The 21,280-nt window shown below is 46.4% G+C and overlaps 1 protein-coding gene across 1 annotated transcript in view; it reads right to left on the bottom strand.

The window, feature by feature from the left end:
* LOC8029253 (homeobox protein aristaless) overlaps window positions 1–21,280 on the bottom strand; it is a 182,191-nt gene that overhangs the window by 36,082 nt on the left and 124,829 nt on the right. Inside the window, exon 3 of the mRNA XM_042293931.1 lies at window positions 16,154–16,199. Coding sequence (XP_042149865.1) covers window positions 16,154–16,199 — 46 coding nt within the window. The remainder of the gene's footprint in view (window positions 1–16,153; window positions 16,200–21,280) is intronic.

Genomic DNA, 21,280 nt, shown 5'->3' on the forward strand with positions numbered 1-21,280 from the left:
GGGAGAAATTCTGTTCAAACGTCACCTCAATCTTCACACGGCCAACACCAAGAAAGCGTCAGCCAATCGAAGAAGCTCCAGTGGGCTCCAAAGCAACCCCAAAACGAGTGTAAGGCCTCAGCGCTTTTAAGATCGAGTGAAACATCAAAACCACAGAGCCTAGGAGACGCGCTACACACGATAGCAAGGCTGCTTCGTAACCTTCTTGTTTCCCTTGATTCTCAACTGGCACAAGCTACAATCACAATCATAGACATCGCTCTTCCTCTGATCAGCTCCTGGTGCAGGTAGAGAAGGTCCGTAACAACTCATTCATTTTTCAGTGGAATGCTCGAGGCCTCCGGAACCGCCTTTGAGACTTTCGTCAATTAACCTTCAAATATCAATTTCCCGTAATAGCAATATCGAAATCGCATGTTCCTCGAACATTACGCTTATCTCGTTATGAAGTATTCCACTCAAGCCGTGGAAGAAGTCTCAGCAAGCTTTTACTGGCGATTCGTAAGGACCTCACATATGTGGTACATGATGTAAATCCCCATCCTAGCAATGAATACGTGGCAGAAACAATCAGCAAGGACACTGCGGTTCTAACAGTAATAGCTGCATACATTGAACCAAGAGCCAGATTCGACAAGGACATTCTAGACTAGCTAATTAAGACAACCCCGTCTCCACATGTTTTGACTGGGGATTTTAACCCCCACCATCCTTTATGGCGAGGGATAAAAACCACAGTATGAGGAAAAAATATTATAAACATTGCTCACCAACACAACCTAACTATATTGAATGACGGAAGTCCAACATTTATTAAAGGCGCAACATTTAGCAGCTGCTTAGATATCACGCTGACATCGTCTTCCATTTCGCCCCCACCTCGCTGGTTTGTAGACATAGAAACTCATGGCAGTGATCACTCTCTAACTTACACATTGATATCCGGACTAAATAACAGCCGCCGTAAAAAAACTTCTTACATATACTAACTGTAATATGTTCAGCGAAAAAGTTGAAATAGTATGCCAGGAGATAAAAACAATTTAAGATTTTTTCAAACATTATTGAATAAACAACATCGGAAACTACAAAAGCTTTAAGAATGCAGATCACTCAGATTGCTGTAGATGAGGAGTACGAACGACTTCGAGCCATCAGTCGACGAGCCGAACGAAGGGCAAAAAAAAAAAAAAAATAGAGAAGATATAAGAAAGTCCAGACAAGCGCAAAGAAAGGTGCAACGCCAACTCGATAAGCTTTTAATGAAACCATGGAGATCGAACAGTGATAGACTGGATCCCAGGAAGCCTGTAACACGAATATGGCATATGACGTGAAGTTTAGGTTCCAGGCCACAGCAAACTCACCAATTTCGTTCGATCGCTTTACATTGCCAAGTTACACAAAATGAAGTACCAAAAGAGTATTGCTTGCAGACTACTCACGACTCCTCAATATCATCCTTAGATATCCCTATAGCTAGTCATAAAACTGTATCAGTGCAAAACGATATCATCGACGCTCCGTTTACTTTAATAGAACTGAAAGAGGCACTCTTTTCAACAAACAAGAACACATCTGCTGGCCAAGATGGTGTCCGCTATTCTGCATTAGCACATCTTGGTAGCAGTGTTGCGGAATGGGCACCCCCATTCCATTCCAATTCCATTCCGGGGAATTAGAGTTTTCGATAATTCCATTCCTTTGAACTCCTAGGAATGGGTACACTTGGCCCATTCCAACTCCTGGAATGGCTGAATCGTTCCATTCCATTCCTCTAATTCCTAAACGTTAAAAGTGTCACTTGACAGCTGCATTACGTTGCAGGTTTGGGCGGAAATATTAAAAAAATGTATTTGGAAATACAAATACTGGGATAGATGAAAATAGTCGCTAAGATACTGATGCTCAAGTCTCAAATATATCTGTAAAAATGTATCGCAATACGTATCGGAAATACATTTTAAAAAGAGGCGAAAAGTCTTTGGAATTCAACTACAAGAATACATTTTAGGGAGGGTAGAAATATAAATACTGCTAAAACCATACATTTTCAAAATTTTTTGAGACACCAACTGAGATGAGGCTTTAAGTTTCAAGCGGAAGTTTTTTATTTGGTCCCGAAATTACGTTCCCGCAGGCTTGGCACTTCGCCTTGAAGGTAGTGGTTCCGGACGAAGAGTCCTCAATGGGTTTAAAAAACGTTCCATCAAGGATTGATCGCAATCCTTCCCTGACATCCTGTCTGACTGACCAGTGATGCGAAAAGACTGCGACCTCTAAATAAATTCCATCAAAACATCACCACTTCCCTGTCCAATAAGGGCGCCCCTGTCAGCACTGATCACATGACGTCACGGTGGGATGAACTATTATTCTTGAATCTGTAGGTGTTGCCTTGAACCTGGAACTTTACCCACGCTGCTTTATGAAAGGACAATACATACTTTTGTTGTAGGTGACCTCGTTGAAGACGATGCAGGCTGTTGCATTTGGAATTTTCGAGAAAAGTGGACCACCTGAAGCATTCTGAAGCACATGTCTTATCCTCTGTTACGGTTGAAAAATGGTACGGTGGCATCCCTGTTGTGACGGTCCTTCCTGCCGACTCTCCGCCTCCAGCCTCCAACGCATGAATGACAGTCTTCAAGTTTCGCCTAGCATCATTCAAACAGAGACCTCGTGTATTGCGAACTGAGATGGCCAGCACACATACCAGCTCTCCGAGAAGCAGCGCGCTCGAGACGAGTCGCAGGTGTACGAAGTCTGGGTCGAAGTCTGGGTCCGCACAGCGAGGCCACGTCTGGCTTCCTTCCTGGGTATCGGATCACCCGAGTAGCGGGTCACGTTCACGTGGGCTGATGTCGGCTGATGACGTACCTTTGAGCCGTGCAATATTAGAGGTGCAGACGCATTCGGATATGTGTTGAACTTCACTGGTGAAAAACGCCACCGCCGCCCCCCCCCCCCTTCCCCCCTCTGTTCTTTGCTTTGATGCTTGTTTTTTGTATTGCATTTTTTTGCGTATAAGTCTGCTAGGGCCTTACGCGGGTTCGCAGTTTCCCGCTCATTTAATTTCTGAACAACCGACTCCCTGACTGGCTCGGAATAACTAAACGTAAAAAAAAAATATATATATATAAAGAACCTGGCCCCCATCCCATTCCCATTCCATTCCAGGCAAAATGCATCTAATTCCATTCCCATTCCATTCCCATTCCATTCCCATTCCATTCCCCTGAACGTTGCCGCCATTCCATTCCCATTCCATTCCGGGGTCGCGAAAATGTGGAATGATTCCAGAATCATTCCAACTCCAGAGTGGCAACTCCGCAACACTGCTTGGTAGCACCGCTGGAACATTCTTACTCGATGTCTATAACGCTTCGTGGGAATCCGGTAGAATACCAAGAGAGTGGAAGACTTCACGAATGATTCCCATACTTAAGCCAGCCAAGACCTTTTGGAGATGAGCTCATATCGACCCATCGCTTTATCGAACTGTGTCGGGAAAGTCATGGAAAAAATGATATATGCTGTCCCGACTCGAATGGGACCTCGAGAACAGAAAGATACTTCCTACATGCATGTCAGGATTCCGCCGAGGAAGTAACAGTGTCCTCAATGTCTTAGATCTAGTATCCACTGTCGAACAAGCAAACGCGAGCAAATTGAGAACAACCGCCGTCTTTATTGACATAAAAGCTGCCTTTGATCCTGTGGATCAGCGGTTCTCAAATGGGGGCCGCGATATATCCTAAGGGTCCGCGAACCTCTGTCTCATATAAGTTGTCTTTTTTCACATTGAGAAGAAACGTTTCAATTTTCGGGTGAATTCTTTCATGTGCATGTCATTGAGATAAGTCTACTTCACACTAGAAACTAGTTATATGCATTTATAAAATCCCTATCATAATTAATCTATACCTTTCTATTCCCCTCACCCCAAACGGGGTCCTCCATCATCTCCGCCTATCTACAAGGGGTCCGCGAAACATCAATGGTTTAGAACCACTGCTGTGGATCGTAACGCCATTCTTACAGATATGAGAAGGATTGGTCTCAGTACAGGGCTATGTACGTGGGTCTGCGGTTACCTGAAAGGTAGCCAGATCTTTATTTCCACTGAAGATGGAGACACCGGTCTCTATGAAGTGACAAGAGGAGTACCCCACTGAGGTGTCCTGAGTCCCACCCTTTAATTCATCTTGTCAAACTGCTTCCGAAAAATGTACATACATCCTTTTACGCCGATGATATTGGCCTCTGGGTCTCTAGCAGATCGTTATATAGAAAAAGAGCACTTATACAAAAAGCAATCAATATAACTGTAAAATACCTCCATTCACATGGAATGCAAATCTCACCAACCAAATCCGCGGCTATTGCCTTCACAAGAAAGGATACAAGCAGATATCCTATTCTAAAAGAGGCGACACCAATAGAATACGTCGAAGAACATACATTCCTTAGGAGTAACCCTACATCGATCTTTGTCGTGGTCCCTACACATCAGGCTCATAAAGCAAAAGCTGAAATCCTTCACACGAATTGCTAAAATGATAAGTGGAACGAGATGGGGATGTTCAGTAAGAGCACTTTTTACCCTTTACAACGCTCTTTTTGTTGGACTATCACGCAACAGTATTTCAGCCATTCCTCGTATCTCCAAGTCGTCAATGAAAGACCTCGAAAGTGTTCAAGGAGAGGCTCTTAAAGTTTTCCTAGGACTACCAAAATGTACATCAAACATTGGAACTCTTGTTGAGGCTAGAGCGATTTTGCCCGGTATCCTCAGAACCCAAGAAACTATTCGGGTTCACCTATGACACAAAGAGCGCAGCCAAGCACATCATCTGGCGAATATTACAGAGGTCAAACCCTCTGCTCGCTTTTCGCAGGTCATCTCGCAACTCTAAAGGTATATTCCAAAGAACTTTGAATTAGCTGAAATTCCGCAGCAAGCACCGTGGACGTGCGGTTCTATCGACATTAAATTGAACATCCCCGGTGTTACGCAAAAAGCAGCAACTCCAACACCTGTTATGATGCAGCTAACACTTGAGTATATACATCATGCCTATCTCCCATCGCGACACATATATAAGGATGGGTCAACTAACTTTATATCATAATCCATTGGAGCCTATATTCCGTCAACTAGCACGACAATCAAAACCCAACTGAGCCATATTACAACCTCGACAGCCGCTGAACTTGCGGCTATCCGGGCAGCTGCTGCCTACATCAGCGCTCAAAACCCCCAAAACTGGACAATATTCGTAGACTCTAAGTCCGCTCTTAGTGCACTCATGCATAAAAGAAAGAATAGCGTGAATGCTCAACTGATTTATGACATTTTACAGAAATTCCATCATGTGAGGTGCTAGGGGCATGAAATTGTCTTACAGTTGGTACCGGGGCGTAGAGGTGTACCCGGCAACATCTGTGCTGACAAAGCTGCTAGTGACTTCCAAGAAGCCGATTATACCTATGCAATCCCTCTGTCAAGGACAGATACAAATGATATAGTACGAAAAATTGGGAGAGAAATATCATCCAGACTATGGACAGATCCATGCTACTATTATGCATACTTGAAAAATATTGACCCGGGGTCAAAGTTCCGAAAGCCGGGAAGTACAAAACGACGAACAGAAACTGGGCTGCATCGAATACGATTGAATATGGCATTTACTAGAAAATATCTTCATATGCTCACTCAAGTAGATTCACCACGTTGTACAGCGGGCTCAACAGCACACGACAATATATACGTACTCTGCCGTTGTTCACAATATATTTTCCAAAGAAAAACACTAAAACAACCCTTGAACATACATGATCATGACATTGAGCTCAGTCATATATTAAGTCCCTCGACTTTAGTAGCAAAAGAATCCAAAGCAACCAACGCTTTACTCCGCGGTTCTTAAAGGACACCCGCCTGGACCAAGAGCTGTGGACTGACATCAATTTTTTTTTTTCATTTACGTGCGGCTATTTATTTTTCGCCAATCTTTGAGTGCGTATATATGTGTTTGTGTATCTGTGTGAGATATGTGTGGGGGAGCGGGGGGGTACGTGTGTATATGTGATCTCACTCTTTCTTTACTTCTCTGTTCTGTCTGCTGTCTTCCTACTCTCTTCCTTTTCACGCTAAGTAGCAAACCAGCACTCACTGGCAGGTTCACCTCTTTGCTTTCCTGTAAATAAACATACCATTAAAGCACCAGGCTAGCAGTCTTACTGCACAGGCCAAACATCTCATCTACAACGTAAACACTGTCCCCCTACGATACTATCGACAGAACCAATCTTACCCTCTTTTAAACACAAGTCTGTTGTTGTTGTTGTTGTTTTTTTAGTTTACCATAAACGCACGCAATGGTCAGACAAAAGTCTTAGTCAATCTCAAGGTGAGTTCTACAGCATCGGACGCCTTACGATTATTGTGGATACCTCTGGGACTATTCGCAGGTCTGCTGCATAAGGGAACCCGAAAAGTAACGTATTTTAAGTATGCGTATGACTAGACGCCAATTAATGTTTGATAGTTTGGGTTTTCACAGCATCATAGAAGCTGTAACCGGTAATTAAGTTTCATTGAGCAGGTAAAACTATCTGGTGCAAAGTTTTCCTATAAATGGGGTGTTCCACTGGCGGATTCACTGAACTCGAGATCCGCCTCTATTTGCGATGAGAACAATTAAAATCGTGGCTATGATCGGCCTTTCATGATTCGTTCAAAGCTCAATCTGACTTTAGTAAGATAAATTTTTGCATTTTATAGCTGGAAAGGAGAGCAGTAACAGACAGTCAACATGCAGCCGCGTTTTTTACACGCACCGTAGAAATTTCAGTTAGTAAGTCATATAATCGTTCTCATGACGTCACGGGTCTCTAAGATGACGCCAGAGAAACAAATCGTTGGCAATAAATAACATCCAAGCCATTGTGTCATAGCATATGATGAACGCCACCAACCGTTCGCGTGTCGCCTCTTGTCGGCGCAATTGCCACCCGATGAGCAAAGAGATAACTCATCCCTAAAACCTGGACAGTAATAGATGATATGCGAAACTGCTTGGCGGTCTGGCAGCACTGTGCACGCGGCCATCTTGGTAACGTCAAGTATCTTGAGTTTCGGTTTCTCAGCATTTCCAGGGCATGAACGTTCTGCCACTAAGTGCGATTACGAAATTTTATTGTTTTCTGGCTTCCAATCACCCAACGTGAGTGAACAAAGAGCTAGGCCGTCATACCTTTCATCTCTGAATACACTTTTAATTATTTCTTCGATGCGAATACGCATGAAGTCGTACTGCTTAGCGGCATAATGATTCACGCCAATACGCGACTCAAGGGTAGTTTTTATCGTTTTTTTTTGTTATTAATTGTTACTGGCGAAAGCTTTCTTTTTAAGTTTTGTGTTCTTCTAAAGTAAAGAGTGTCCTGTGAAATATTTTTTCAGTTGTTGCAAAGAGCTCAAATCGGTTTCAGATAGCATTGACCTCAAGTACAGCTGACGGATGTTGCGCTATTAGTGAAGATTTGTTCAACCCTGCCAGAATAACTGCATTGACTTTCTCAAAACTACGCCCCGAGCTTCTTTGCACCAAACAAAATGTTTATCTCGGCTGCAACAAAAAAAGAAAAAAAAAAGGAGTGTGGAATGAAGATGGCACCAACCATAATTGAAGATATGCACCTTCAATTATGGTTGGTGGCGTAGATTATTAAAACTGTCGTGTTTTTGCATCGCTTAACAGCCTTGGTCTTGTCCGCGTACATTGAGGTCCTTGAGCATAAGGATAAACGCTGGCCGACACTACAACGTGCATAAAAGTAGAAAAGAAAGTTCAGAAACAATTCTGGTACAACTTTGTGAAAATATTAAGGCCTCATTCAATAGTTGAGTAGTAAATGGCTTCACGCCGCGCGATAACGTCTGCATGTTTCTTTGCGTTGTTTTTGTCAAAAGCTGCGTCTCAAGTAACATATAAAAATTAAAAAAAAAGAAGAAGAAGCCTCGGAACAGCCTGTCGCAGTTTTGTGGCTCTCAGCTTATTTTTCCCAAATTGGCCATTCTTAAATCATTTTCAATTGTTATTCAAGTCGCAAGGATTGTATATTTAACTTGGCATCCGCACCGGCAAGTCTGAACACCAAGAAACGGGCGTCGACGGCCGGCAAATTGCCATTGCCGTCGCAACCCGATGCCATTCCATTGATAAAGCCACCCGCCACCATGGAACAAATACCACCCTCCCAGGAACAAGGTAAATCACCTTCACCCAATGAAAATCCACCCTCCCAAGAGCTGCCACCGACGCCCCCAACTACCCACTCAGATGTGCAGGCGGAAGCCGTCATTCCCATCAAACGGCAGCGCGTTGAAGGTGCATGCAGACTCGACCCGCAGAGGTCAGATCCTCCATCGGAAGCGGCGACTTCGACTTACACGTTACAGGAAAGCATGGATGACAACGACGATGACGCGGGTTTTACCATCGTCTCTTACAAGAAAAACCGACCAGCAGGTATCCCAATACTCTTTCATCCGACGTCCAAGGAGACTTCCTTCTGGAAGGTGAACCCGAATGTCCTGGCACGAGAGGTATTGGGAATAGCACAGGAGAAAATACTCTCACACAGAATCGCCAAGGATGGCAGCCTATCGGTCAGTGTAGCGTCCCTCCCTGCGGCAAATAAACTGCTTGCGCAAACATCCCTCGCGGGAATCGAGGTAAGGGCAACCACTCCAAGGTCCTACTCCGAAAACATGGGCAAAATCAAAGGAGTTCCTCTCCAATACTCCGATAGTGATCTATTGGAGTACTTAAAAGACAGTGGTGTACTAACTGTCCAAAGACAGGTTGCATACCAAAGACAAGAAGATGGCTCTTCAGTGGCCCGTCCCAAAGATAGCGTCATACTTCGCTTCACGCAGGACCACCCGATGCCTCCCAGGGTATACTTGGGGTTCACCAGCCACCCAGTGGAAGAGTACTTCGGTTCTCCCCTTCAATGCTACCAATGTCAACGATTTGGACATATTGCCAAGAACTGCCGCGGTGCCCGCCGTTGCAAAATATGTGCAGGTCCACATCACCATCAAGAGTGCAGCTCACGAGCTGAACCTAAATGCGCCAACTGCGGCCAAGGCCACGCGGCAACGTTTTCCGGCTGCTCCAGTAAAAAAGCGGCAGCAGTTGTAAGAAAAACCGAAATTATAAATGGCAGAACACCTACTCGACGATCTCCACCATCAAATCCAGAGATGGTGCGAATACCTGAAGCTCCAAACGACACAAAATCGTCGACATCCAAGCCTACGTATTCAGACGTGCTACATCGACAACCAAGTAAGAAAAACACCGCTTCAAAAAATGAAAATGGTTCCATGACGTCAGCGCCGCTTACTCAACCCGAAAAGCGCGAGTCAGGACCTCCAATGCCTACCGCGTCTGGTGCCCGAAGGGCTCCACGACCCACTGCATCACAAACGACACACTCAATGGAGACGCCGTCTGCTACATACCGTGCAGATTCCCCGGTCAACGCAGACAGCCAAGCAACTGATCAACGATTTCTCATGCGCCTACTGTTTTTGGCAGTGAAAGCGATCATTAGATCGCTACCAGACGCCGTCAACATCCCAGAGGTAAAGGCGATCCTTAATATGGAACCCCTTATTCTGGGGACAAGGGTCCCTGAGATGTAATGAATAGTGTGTACAGTGAAACCACTGTATTCCAATGGAATGCGAATTCCCTCCGAACTAAAATAGGAGACTTCAGGAAGCTCGTTGCCCCAATACCAGTTCCCTGTTCTGGCAATATCTGAAGCTCATACAGATGCAAAAACTAAGATAGCTGGCTACCTCACGTATTGCTCGTCCCGTCGGGATGGTCCCAGTCGAGCAATGCTCTGTGTGAGGAAAGACATACCATCAGTTATTATGTGCACATCATCGTCTGAAGCGCCAGAATACGTCGCGTGCAAGATCACGTTTGGCACGACCGCAATGATTATAGCCTGCGTATATATAGAGCCAGTAACATCAGTGACGGAGGAAGCTCTAACATCAATATTCTCAAAATTTAGTGATCCATACATTTTATGTGGGGATTTTAACTCGCACCATACATTGTGGGGAAGCACACAAAATGATAGGAGAGGGAAGCTGATTGCCAATGTAATAGAGAAATATAATCTATGCGTGCTAAATGATGGCTCTCAGACATTTCTTCGTGGATGTACTTATTCAAGTGTTCTGGATTTGACAATATGTTCTCAAGACATTTTCCCGGATTTATCATGGCATGTTGATACAGAAACCCATGGAAGCGACCACTTGCCCATACTCGTCCAGCACAGAAAGGTAGCGAGACCGCGCAATGGACAACGGAAAGTTAAAATTACAAATTGGCGTATGTTTCGATCTTTGAATACGCTAAGCTGTAAAAACGTTGATACGTTGGACGATTTTATTTCGATTGTGAAAGAAAATTTTGACCACGCAACAAGATGGGTATCCATTCCATCCGATTATAGAGGTGTTGATGCTTCGTATGAAAAACTTAGAGCAATACGACGCAGAGCCGAACGAAGATACCGCCGCTCAGGATGGATAGAGGACTATAAGGAGGCTCAGCGTGTTCACGGCCTTATACAGCGTAAACTTAGACAACTTGCCAAACATCGATGGCGACAGCTTTGTGCTAAGCTATCGTCTGTAAGTGACCTCACGAGGATGTGGATTATTATTAGAGCTCTCCAAGCGCCGACTATTCAAAGGTTCCCGTTGCGAGCAATGGCCCTATCCAGAGGCGTATCAGAACTGACAATAGCAGACGAGTTTTGCAAATTATTGGTTCGACCAAGCGCGGCATCTCTGACACTTAAATACTTTGCCTCGTGTGTCAATGCCAAACAAACAATTGATAACGAGTTTACGTCCTGTCATTTGGAGCTAGATTGTGTTTTCACAATGAGGGAACTTCAAAACGCACTGAGAGTGATACGTCGGGGCAGGTCGCCTGGCCCAGACCTGATCACATGGGATGAATTGACCAACATCGGTCCACGTGCGCTGAACTTCATTTTGAGCACGTTCAACTCTCTCTGGGTCAAGGAAGAAATACCAGCCCAATGGAAAGTCGCTAAGGTCATACCGCTTTTGAAAGCGGGAAAAACACCCATGGACCTAGCCTCCTTTCGACCAATCAGCCTTACAAGCTGCTTAGGTAAGCTTTTCGAAAAGCTAATTAATCAACGACTACAATGGTGGCTAGAAACGAGTGAAGTGTTACCGGAAGAACTAGCAGGGTTCCGTCCCAAACGCTGCACGATGGATTGCGTTTTAGATTTGGTAACGTACATAGAACATGAACGTACGCTCGGAAAAATCACAATAGCTGTATTTTTAGATATCAAGCGCGCATACGATACAGTAAGTCAAATCCACATTCTATATAGTCTTATACATCTTGGAATTCGAGGACGAGTCGTACGGTGGATAAAAAACTTCCTTTCAAAACGGACAATGTTTGTAAAGACCGCAGATGGAGATAGCACGAGTCAAACTCTCCGACACGGCGTACCTCAAGGGAGCGTACTAAGCCCTACTCTATTTAATACGGTCATGGCTTTGCTTCCAGGTCGCCTCCCTTCACCACTCCATGTGGCGATATATGCAGATGACATTTGCATCTGGGCCTCAGGCACTTGTCTAAAGACTTTACAGGATCAGCTTCAAGCGGGACTGAAGCTCTTAAACGAGTTCTTAAGTGAACGGGGTATGGATATTGCGCCTTCAAAATCAGTAATGCTTCCGTTCACGAGGAAGCACCTTCGTGGATTCGAGCTAAAAATACAGGGTCAAACTTTAGAACGCGTCTCGCATCATCGCTTTCTTGGAGTGATTCTAGATCAAAGCCTCACTTGGGTAAAACACATCGATATGCTGGAGGCAAAAGTAAACAAAACAATCAACATTCTACGTTATTTTACTGGAGTTCGTTGGGGAGCCTCAACGAAATCCATCATAATGCTGCATTCTGCGATTGTTCGGCAACTTATTACATATTCACTCCCAGCACTCCATGGATTATCTGCAACACAAGAAAACAGACTGCATTACATGATCGCCCGTAGTCTTCGGATCTGCTTGGGCGTCCCGCGTCCAACTCGCGGAACACTGGTTTTAGCAGAAACAAAACAGCTACCTCTTCAAACTTTACGCGAACATGAGACCTTACGTCATTTCCTACGCTTGTCCATTCAGAACTGTCACCCACTTGCGGAGAATTTGATAACTAGGACGGGCTCACATATTTCCTCGACACTTATATCGTCGAGCGTAATCGTGCCGGATTACACACCGTGGGTTCCGACTATAGATCGACCACCCTGGATGTTTCGCATCGCAGATATTAACACGGAATTACCCAACCTTAAGAAAAGCCTGAGCACATCTCATTTTGTGATTGCTCAGTCGGCGTTGGCATACTTGCATGATCACTACAGAGACCACATTCATGTATACACAGATGGCTCTACGACAAATGATGGCTCAACCTCAGCTTTCGTAATTCCATCAATGCAAGTGAAGAAACGTATTCGTTTGTCCCACAGAACGTCCTCTACTGCTGCAGAGCTTTATGCAATTTTTGCGTCAGTGGAGTATATAAAGGACGTAGAGCCGAAAAACCAGTGGGTTATCTGCACGGACTCCAAGGCAGCCCTCGGTGCTCTTTCGTCAATAAACTCTAGAAGTCCGGCATATGCATTGGTCTACCAGGTATCTGATATGATCGATCGGGCCATAAGTAATGGTCATTCATTAAAGCTGCAGTGGATTCCAGGCCATAGCGGAATCTCAGGAAACATGGAGGCAGACAAAATAGCAACAAGTGCACACGCTTTAGAAAGAATTCGAGGAATTCCTTTTTCGAAAACAGACATAAAGTATTTAATTGCACACCACTCCAAAGAAATGGCAGTCGACATATGGTTTAATGAGGCAGGACGGCAGTCTACTCTCTTCGTGGTGGATCCAGAATTACGGTTTTATATCCCAAGCGATATACCGAGAAAATTTGAAACCATGCTTCACCGCCTGCGACTGAACGTGGCTTTCACGAGAGAATTTCGCTACAAAATTAATGAAATTGAGGACCCGAAATGTTCTTGCGGTCAGGATGTGGAAACTATTGAACACCTATTTTTAACTGCCCTCGCTTCGATCGCAATCGGTCACAACTAAAAGTACGGTTTGATATCCTGGATAAAAGGCCTTTCACCATAAATAAATTACTGGGGCCATGGCCCAATCAAATCATGCAGAAACAGGCTCTCCTGGCAATAAAAATGTTTCTGGAAGACAGTGATATCATCGACAAATACTAGCTTTTGAGTTGATAATATTGAACCTTGTTGTAAAATGCATGAATATAGCAATGTGTGTGTATGTGTGAACAATCTGGTGACAATTGGTAAGACTCGAGGTGACACTTCATACCAAGAACATAAGTGCGGTTCATTAACTGTTCTCATCGTATGTGTCTATGTATGCGTGTACGTGTTGGTGTGTAGAACTAGTGCGTGTTATTATTTAAGGATCATTGTCAGTGTGAAGGTGGAGTCGCACCCGCGGGCCTTGCGGGGCGCGGCCCCCGGGTGACGCTTGGGACGCTCTGACTCTCTGCACGACGGTCCAGTCGCGTCGCTCAAGCGGAGTTATGCTTCCGGAGGTTATGTGACTTATATCTTGTATGGGTAGACTGGCGGGCCGTCGTGTGCGGGGCGGGCGATGCTTGGGCGGTGTCTGCGGGCTGATTGCTGTGGGGTCTGTGGGCGGTGTGGCTTCAGCTTTAGACGGTTTTTTATTATGTTCCGTTATAGGTAGGGGAAAGGTGTGTGTGTGTGTGTGGGGGGGGGGGGGGGAGACATTGAGGTGTATAGCTGCATCTATATGTTTGAAGTGTTTAATTTCTATGTCGGAAATATTCTCTTCAATGGTAATGGAGTAGCCGGTCACGCTTTAGAATGACTAACGTCTCCATTTATTATTTTTAACACATATTGAAGAAGAAGAAGAAGAAAAAAAATTGTTTGCGTTCACGTCGCGTACGAATCGAACGTCTATGCTGAATCCGCACTGGAAAGCAACAACGCGTTGGCATCGCACCTCTCGCACAAAGCGCGGTCGCCTGTTTACATGGAGTCTTTGCCGGTCGGGTCACTGGTTTCGTTTTCTCGCCGCTACCAAGCTGGCCGACGTAGTTCTCGGCGCGCTACTAGATGGCGCTCTACATTTCGCATATGGTCTCATTTGTGGGAGTCCGATTGAAACAGCGCCGTGTCGTTCCTAGCCTTACCTCGGTTAAGAAAATCTACAGTCGCTGCTTTCCTTTGCATTGCGGGGTTCATCAATGCAGCGGTTCTGACCACTATTCGCAGAGCGTTGCAATCTTAAGCATGCTTTCACGAGTACCCCGAAAGTTTGGCATATCAGGGCACCGGCGATGCTTATTCCCTTATTATGGTAGCCGATGACCTCAGGTAAAACGAACAAAGCGGAAGATATGATGACAATATCCCTGAGGATGGGGCAAGGTAGAGCTACACGGAAAGAAGCAGCTCGGTGCTGACCACTTTGTTCCTTGCACACTCTTTCGTCCTCCCAAGTCTGAATTCATCATGTTCAACTTCAGGCAGGTCATCTATACCTTATACTTACGTGCTATAGATTATTTTACTGTTTACAAGAATGAACCGCCGCTTGCGTCCCAATCGACTTCCGGTCGCTCCGTCTTTTCGAGCCTTTCAAGCTTTGTCACCTGTGCGAGAAAGCACAAAGGCCTCATGGACAACGAAGTTGGAAATTTAGCGAGGCCCTTCGGCCGTACGATTTAACGTCATGAAGGAGCCAAGTTGGTTTACGAGAATATTCCAAATATTTGAACAGATATCGCGCTTTTTTTTTTTTTCTTTCGGTGTTCACCTGGATAATCGGTCGTCAAATGTTTCATCGAAGTTTCAAGCAGCGGTGTCAAGGTCGCGGCTTTGTTCGTTACCTTTATTCGCTGGGATATCAAGGACTGGAGCACCGCCTGGTGGCGTTTGCGAAGGAAAGGGTATATAGGCTAACGCGATGTTTCCAAAGGCGCACTATCCCGCAAAAGGTGTGGCCAGTGTGCGTGCGCAGGTGCCTGATCCGCGTGGGGCGGCCGCACATGCGCCCTGCCAACCGGCGTGACGTCAGGGCCGCCTGTTGGTGTATACAGAAATAAAGCGAATGTCCCAAAAACGGAACGATAAATGGCGAGTAGATAATGCTTGTGAGCGAGCTGGCACGGCACTTGCATAATGCAATTCTTGAGACGGAGAAAAGAAACGAGAAAAACATAAAACATTCTCTGTAGTTTTAATCATTAGCATTCATTCTCTTTTCCCGCCTCATATTGTTTCGTAAAAAGGCTTGCTGCCGGAGAAATGTTGTTTTTCGTATACGGAACCTCAAAAGACCTTATTCTTATCAACTGCTCTCATGTAGGCCGACTTGTATAGCTGGTGCTCCACTCTTACGTGCAGTCAAAATTGTTGTCTTTGACAGAGGACGAATCAATTTACTCCTAGCTTGCACTTTGTCGGTGTAGGTCGCAAGCACGGGATGAAGATCCTAGTTGAAAAGGCGCCCTTGACGCTTCCTACAAACATTCTTTGAAGCGCCGACTGCTGGATGATGCAGGTTTTAGGAAGCGAATGGCGGCGACAGCACCAGCTTAAACGGAGGGACGCCGTTTGCTTCCCGGGGACTGGGCTTCGTCGTGCGTGTTTATCGACGTTACTTGAAAAAGGAAGTATCCAGGTACTTGCGCAGGCCTCAGCATTTAGGTTTCTTTTAGCGCCTTCTATCCGTTTCAGGCGTGAAACTTCTTTAAGCGAAATAACTGAACATAACAAATGGTTTCAAAAGCAAAGCACAGCGATTTACTAATCCCCCCCCCCCCCCCTAGAAGAACAACAACGATAAAACAACAGAAAATAAACAACTGTGTCCAATATTTGATAACAATGACTACTGGTTGGGGTAAAAATGACCGACAGAAGGAGTCGCCATTCGTGCAACATATGAACTTACCTGTACTCTAGCTTCCGTCAAGTCCACTCGCATCGCCAACTCCTCCCTGAAAGTGATAAAAAACACAGATTGACTCGTGTGACTCTTCTCTCGCTGCGCAGCACTTGAACAGTGATTTCGAGCGCTATCCCCTGAGACCACCACTAAATATACGGATCACTAAAACGTAAGTTAGTACAGAAGACACGAAAGAGGATGCACCTACAGGGACAAAGAACAACACGAAGCTCTTTCAAATAGCAAGGGACATGTATGCGCGCGGTGAGAAGCTCTCTACGGGCACTTCTGTTTTCCTCATTATGGGTGGTGCACGTGCAACTCACGCGGTTATGTTTTAATTTTCCTAGTGCATAGAAGCTTGGCATTACACGTGCTTGCACCAGCAGATGAAGTTGAAGTTTCCTCACTCTGGCTTGTGAATCAAACCAACCAGGTGGCGATACGCAAACTTCTCACCGCGAATAGAGGCCCACTTCACAGAAGCGACTCCTCCTGGCCTATGAAGAAAAGAAAATGAAGCAGAAGAAGCACGTTTTAAAGATGCTTCTTCATCTTCCTCGCTTCATAGACCAGGATGAGCCGCCCCATGTGAAGGGGGCATAAATACATGTACGTTGCTATATGAAAGAGCTGTGCGTGTTGTCCTTTGTCCCTGTAAAGGCCTGTTCACGCATGCAGCAGAGCGCTGCAAGCATAGCGCTGCCCTCGCACTAAGCGCGTGCTGACGGGAGCGTTCACCAGCTTTGTATCGTACCGTCAAAACTGTTGCTTATGGCAGACAATAAGTAGCTGAGGACACGTGAGCAGCGCTACATTAGCGCTTCGCTGTATGTGAGAACCAGCCTTAAGTGTATCCTCTTTCGTGTCTTTTGCATTTCATCTCCAACGCGCTCCCTTCTTTATAATAAGTTAGTATTTAGTGATTTGACGGCGCCTCACGGCTTACTTAAAGAATAAAATTTAAAAAGATTGGCCGCGACCTTTACCTTTAAAGTTCAATAAGGCGGATGGCGAGGAAGGGGAAAGAAGGGCCCTATAGGAAGGGGGATAGGGAGAGGGACGGGGAGAGATTGAACCTGGAGGGAATGCGGGAGGGAGGCAGGGTAAGAGAGGCAGACGTTGAAGGCGAGAGGACACTGAGGGAGTGTAAGGAGGGGGCTTGGGAGAAGGTGGGAGACGAGAGGGAGGAGAGATGAATAGGGAGAAAGAATCGGTGTGTCACGTCACGTGGCACACCGATTCTTATTAGCGAATTTCCTCGTGACCGCGTGCTGTTGGTATCGGGTGCACTACAAAGAACGTCATTACCCTAAACGGAAGGATATTGAGGCACCCCAGCCTAGCCCAGACGCATCCGACAGCATGTCGCTTACGTAGCAGCCTTCGTTCCACAAGACCCTGGCGGCTGGTCGCAGAAGTTGCGGGCACCCTGGTTTTAGGGAACGTTCGTCCAGAGCTCTACTCTGGACACTTGGCGAACAAGTCGGCGGCGTATCCGGCTGCCGCGATTGGTCAGCGCCGCGTTGACCTTGGCACCGGCCAATCCCGGCGGTCGAATACCCCTTTCGACTTTTTTCGACGAGTGTCTAGACTTGAGCACCAGGTTGCCCGTATGTTGATCAGTTCTGGCCAGCACCTCTGCAAGCTGACCAAGGACGCTCCCGGCCTTGCGAAAGGGACTTCGCTTACGATAAAAAGTCAACGCGAAAGTATGCGCGGGGAATGTTAAGGTCGCGGCGCGTGACGACGGCACTCACTAAACCAGTGGTTTCGACAAAGCTCCGGAAAAAGGACGCGCAAACACAAGTGCCGCTTGCGGCTTCTCAACTCCCAGCTGTTTGATAGTCCGTGAACCGTCAAGCCGGAGAGTGACCACACATCAGGACATGCGTCCGCCGTGTCCACCTCCAATTCTCTGCGCCTGCCAAGATCGCGCCAAAAAAAACACACAAAAAAAACAGCGAGACATAAATGTAGTGTCAACGGGTGCATATATGGAGGGACTATAGATCAGGACACGGTGAACGTGCCAGTCAGTCACGCGTTCCGGACACCTTAGTACAAGAGCGCTTCCTGAAGCGTATCAGGTTTCCGGTTACCCCAGCCGGTTCTAAACACAAATCTCTACGACAGTTGCAGGAAAATTACGGGATCACTGGAGGGCTCGTTTCGGGGCGTGTTGAGTACGAATGCTAAACAAGGGCGCATTTAGTCGGAGGCGTTGCGAGCAATCTTTGTGCCGCACTCCAGGTGTAAGGGGACCGAAAGGCGAGCCATCTCGACCGCAATTACGCCGTAAAACGAATCGCTCCGCTAACCCTCAACAGGCCTTCGTGCTCCGCTTCCAGCAGCCGTCCACTAATTCCCGGCGCTAATTTCGGACCAGCCAGGCGTGCCAGGAATCAGCATAAGGGTGCCTCTTGGCCTGCCTTGTAACAATAAAGCCAAGAACACGTTCCGAGAATTAGAACTTAAACTGCTTTCCGGGACGCTGCTGACAGATTGTCGAGCGTTGCTCTTTGCGTTTGTTCTTCCGTCGTTTTCGGAGCGTTTCTTCCGAAACGGCGGCGTGGTCTTTGTCATATCGCTTGCCCGGGAGTTTGAACGCGGAGATAACCACGAGCAAACTTTAGAGGGAGTGGTCGGGTTTTAATGGCGCAATTTGATAGTAGTTAATGCCGCGTGGCCGAACGCCCGTGCAATAAACGTTCTCGCTGCCCGTAACTGTCGGACTAATCCGGTCCATTTACACTGCGCGTACCTTCAGGTGCGAGTAGATTCTATTCTCTGAAACAATGAGTAGTTTGTATAAATCGTTTGAGGCAGACAAAGCTCAACACCATGAATGCGCCAGCTCGTGCACCTCTTCTGCGAATAGCCCTGTCCGCATTTTGCCACGTTGCTTAACGGTTTATACTGACTTTCCTTCTTCTTTAATGTGTGCAAAAACAACAGAGATGTTGACTTTACGTCTTTTCTGAAATACGCGAATACGTCTGCTTTCAGGGCAACCCGTAATACTGAAGAAACCGAGCTTTCCAGGCACCTTGTCTCCGAGATCTCTGGATATCACTGTGACGTCAGAGATATTGCATAACGCTTGGCGTTGATCGGCCGCGAGCGCCTGCACGGCCGCAGGCTACAAAGCAAATGTCAATGCCTTTCCCTAGGAGAAAGTCAAATGCCGATCCACGAGAGCAGCAGAACACATTTTGCGAATCCCGAATCAATTTTGCCCAGAAAATGCTAAGTTGAGACATCGCGGATGACGCGTCTGCTCAGTGTCCCACTGCAGGTCACATCCCCGATGAATTCATCCCAGGCGTCGAGAAATTACGACCCTATAGCCAATATGGGATTCTGAAAATGAACAACTAAGCTAAGAAAATTGGTCTCGCGGCGGCGATAGAGGTCATCCAATCTGCACTCACAGGCGGTGTGCGTTCTTGCGTACGGCATTTACTCTAAGGAGAAATCGGCAGATTGGTGCGCACGATGGTCAGCAGCCAGGTCCGCCTTTCACACGTCCCTCCAATGGGAGGGACGCCAGCCTCAGCGTTTTAATTTGGCCAGTTTCCGCTCCAGACACCACTTCAAATGAATTTGCTGGTTTATATTCTTGATGATGAAATCGTCAACGACAAAATACCCTAAAAAGAAAATTTATCCGCTGGTCAGCCTCAGATGGTTTGCATCGCCCGAGCATCCTCCCCGTTCCTTCGGCGTGGAGCTGATGTCACTGTGCTAGATTGCCTAAGCGTGACGTTGTCCAAACCTGCTATGCGCTCTGCGGAGACATGCGTCTGATATTTTGAATTTGTAGAATAACGTACGTAATTTTAGCGCTAAATTTAGTGCTTGCGTTAGCGCCAGCTATGCAAGAGAATCTTAAAAGCTCCACCGCCGCGACGCAAAGGCCCGAGCATCTCGCGCTTGCAGGGGCCACCAAGATACATGAACCATTTTCATTTCACGAACGAAATGCTCTGACTTGAGTATCAAAGAGTGAAATTTTAGATTTGTTGAAATATTGGAATGCGACGAAAGCGGTCGTGTCCGCTTGCGTCGCGTCGGCAAGAGAGCTCTCATGTACTGACCATCACAGACCGTACCTTCGCCGAGAAACGTTCGCGCGTCGCAAGCAGTCGGCGATCGTCGCCCACCTATCTGGATTTTCCAAAACGTTTCTGACGTGCACCTTCCGAGTGGAATGTCGCCCGATGTGAAAAATCGCAGTCGCTAGGATGGTTCCAACGTCGCGCTCACGACACCTCCAAAGCGGCGGCAGCCATGGGAGCCGCCATTTTTTAACCGTGCTCGTCCCGGCTTTAGTAAAGTTCTCATCACAAATCCTCCGTGGAGGAAAACAAAGACTCTTTGCGTGCGCGCGCAATTTCCGAAAAATAGTGCACGCTAAAGTAGCGCACGCAAAGCGCAAACCGCAGTTAGCGTTCGGCGCATGCGCAGTGGCGACGGCGCTATTTATTGCGCACGCAAAGCTTTTGCATATACGCTGTTCTAAAACTGCCTATTAACCTGAAACGTTCTTTGGCCGAATTGGGAGTTTCGTGAAGTTTAAAAGTGAAGCCTGGATAAAAGCCCCGCCGAGAGCTCGACACTGATTGCTTGATGGGTGGGAGAGGAGGAGTGACGTGCTCCACACTGACTGGTTAAGAGGAGGTCACGTGACCAGCGGTGAAGCGAAGACGAGAGGTAAGAGAAGGGGCGAGGTGGAAGAGGACTGGGTTAGAATGTTCTGGAAAATCACCAGGCTTCTCATTTCAAGTGTACCCACGGGTTACATCATCAACGTAGTCATTTGGTCAATCTCATATGCACTTTTCTACGTCCTGGGAATACCGCTGTAGTCCCACGGCAAAACACAAAACACTCAAAGCTTTCCAAGCGCATGAACAAAAACACAAAATCCGACTATTTCATCTGTAAATAGTAGATAGCACGCTACGGATACAGAGTGTCTTTATAGCATAAAAGGGAAGAATATTTTGTCTGGCCTCACCCGACGCTCGGCGTCTGTCTAAATGCAGCTTTAGAAGCAGAAACTAGACACCAAAGTTGCTTAACTGAACGTTATCTGATTCAGAGGTTATGCGCGATTTTTGAGAA

Source organism: Ixodes scapularis, unplaced genomic scaffold (genome assembly GCF_016920785.2).
Source record: "Ixodes scapularis isolate PalLabHiFi unplaced genomic scaffold, ASM1692078v2 PGA_scaffold5__190_contigs__length_132052651, whole genome shotgun sequence".
Classification (NCBI taxonomy): Eukaryota; Metazoa; Arthropoda; class Arachnida; order Ixodida; family Ixodidae; genus Ixodes; species Ixodes scapularis.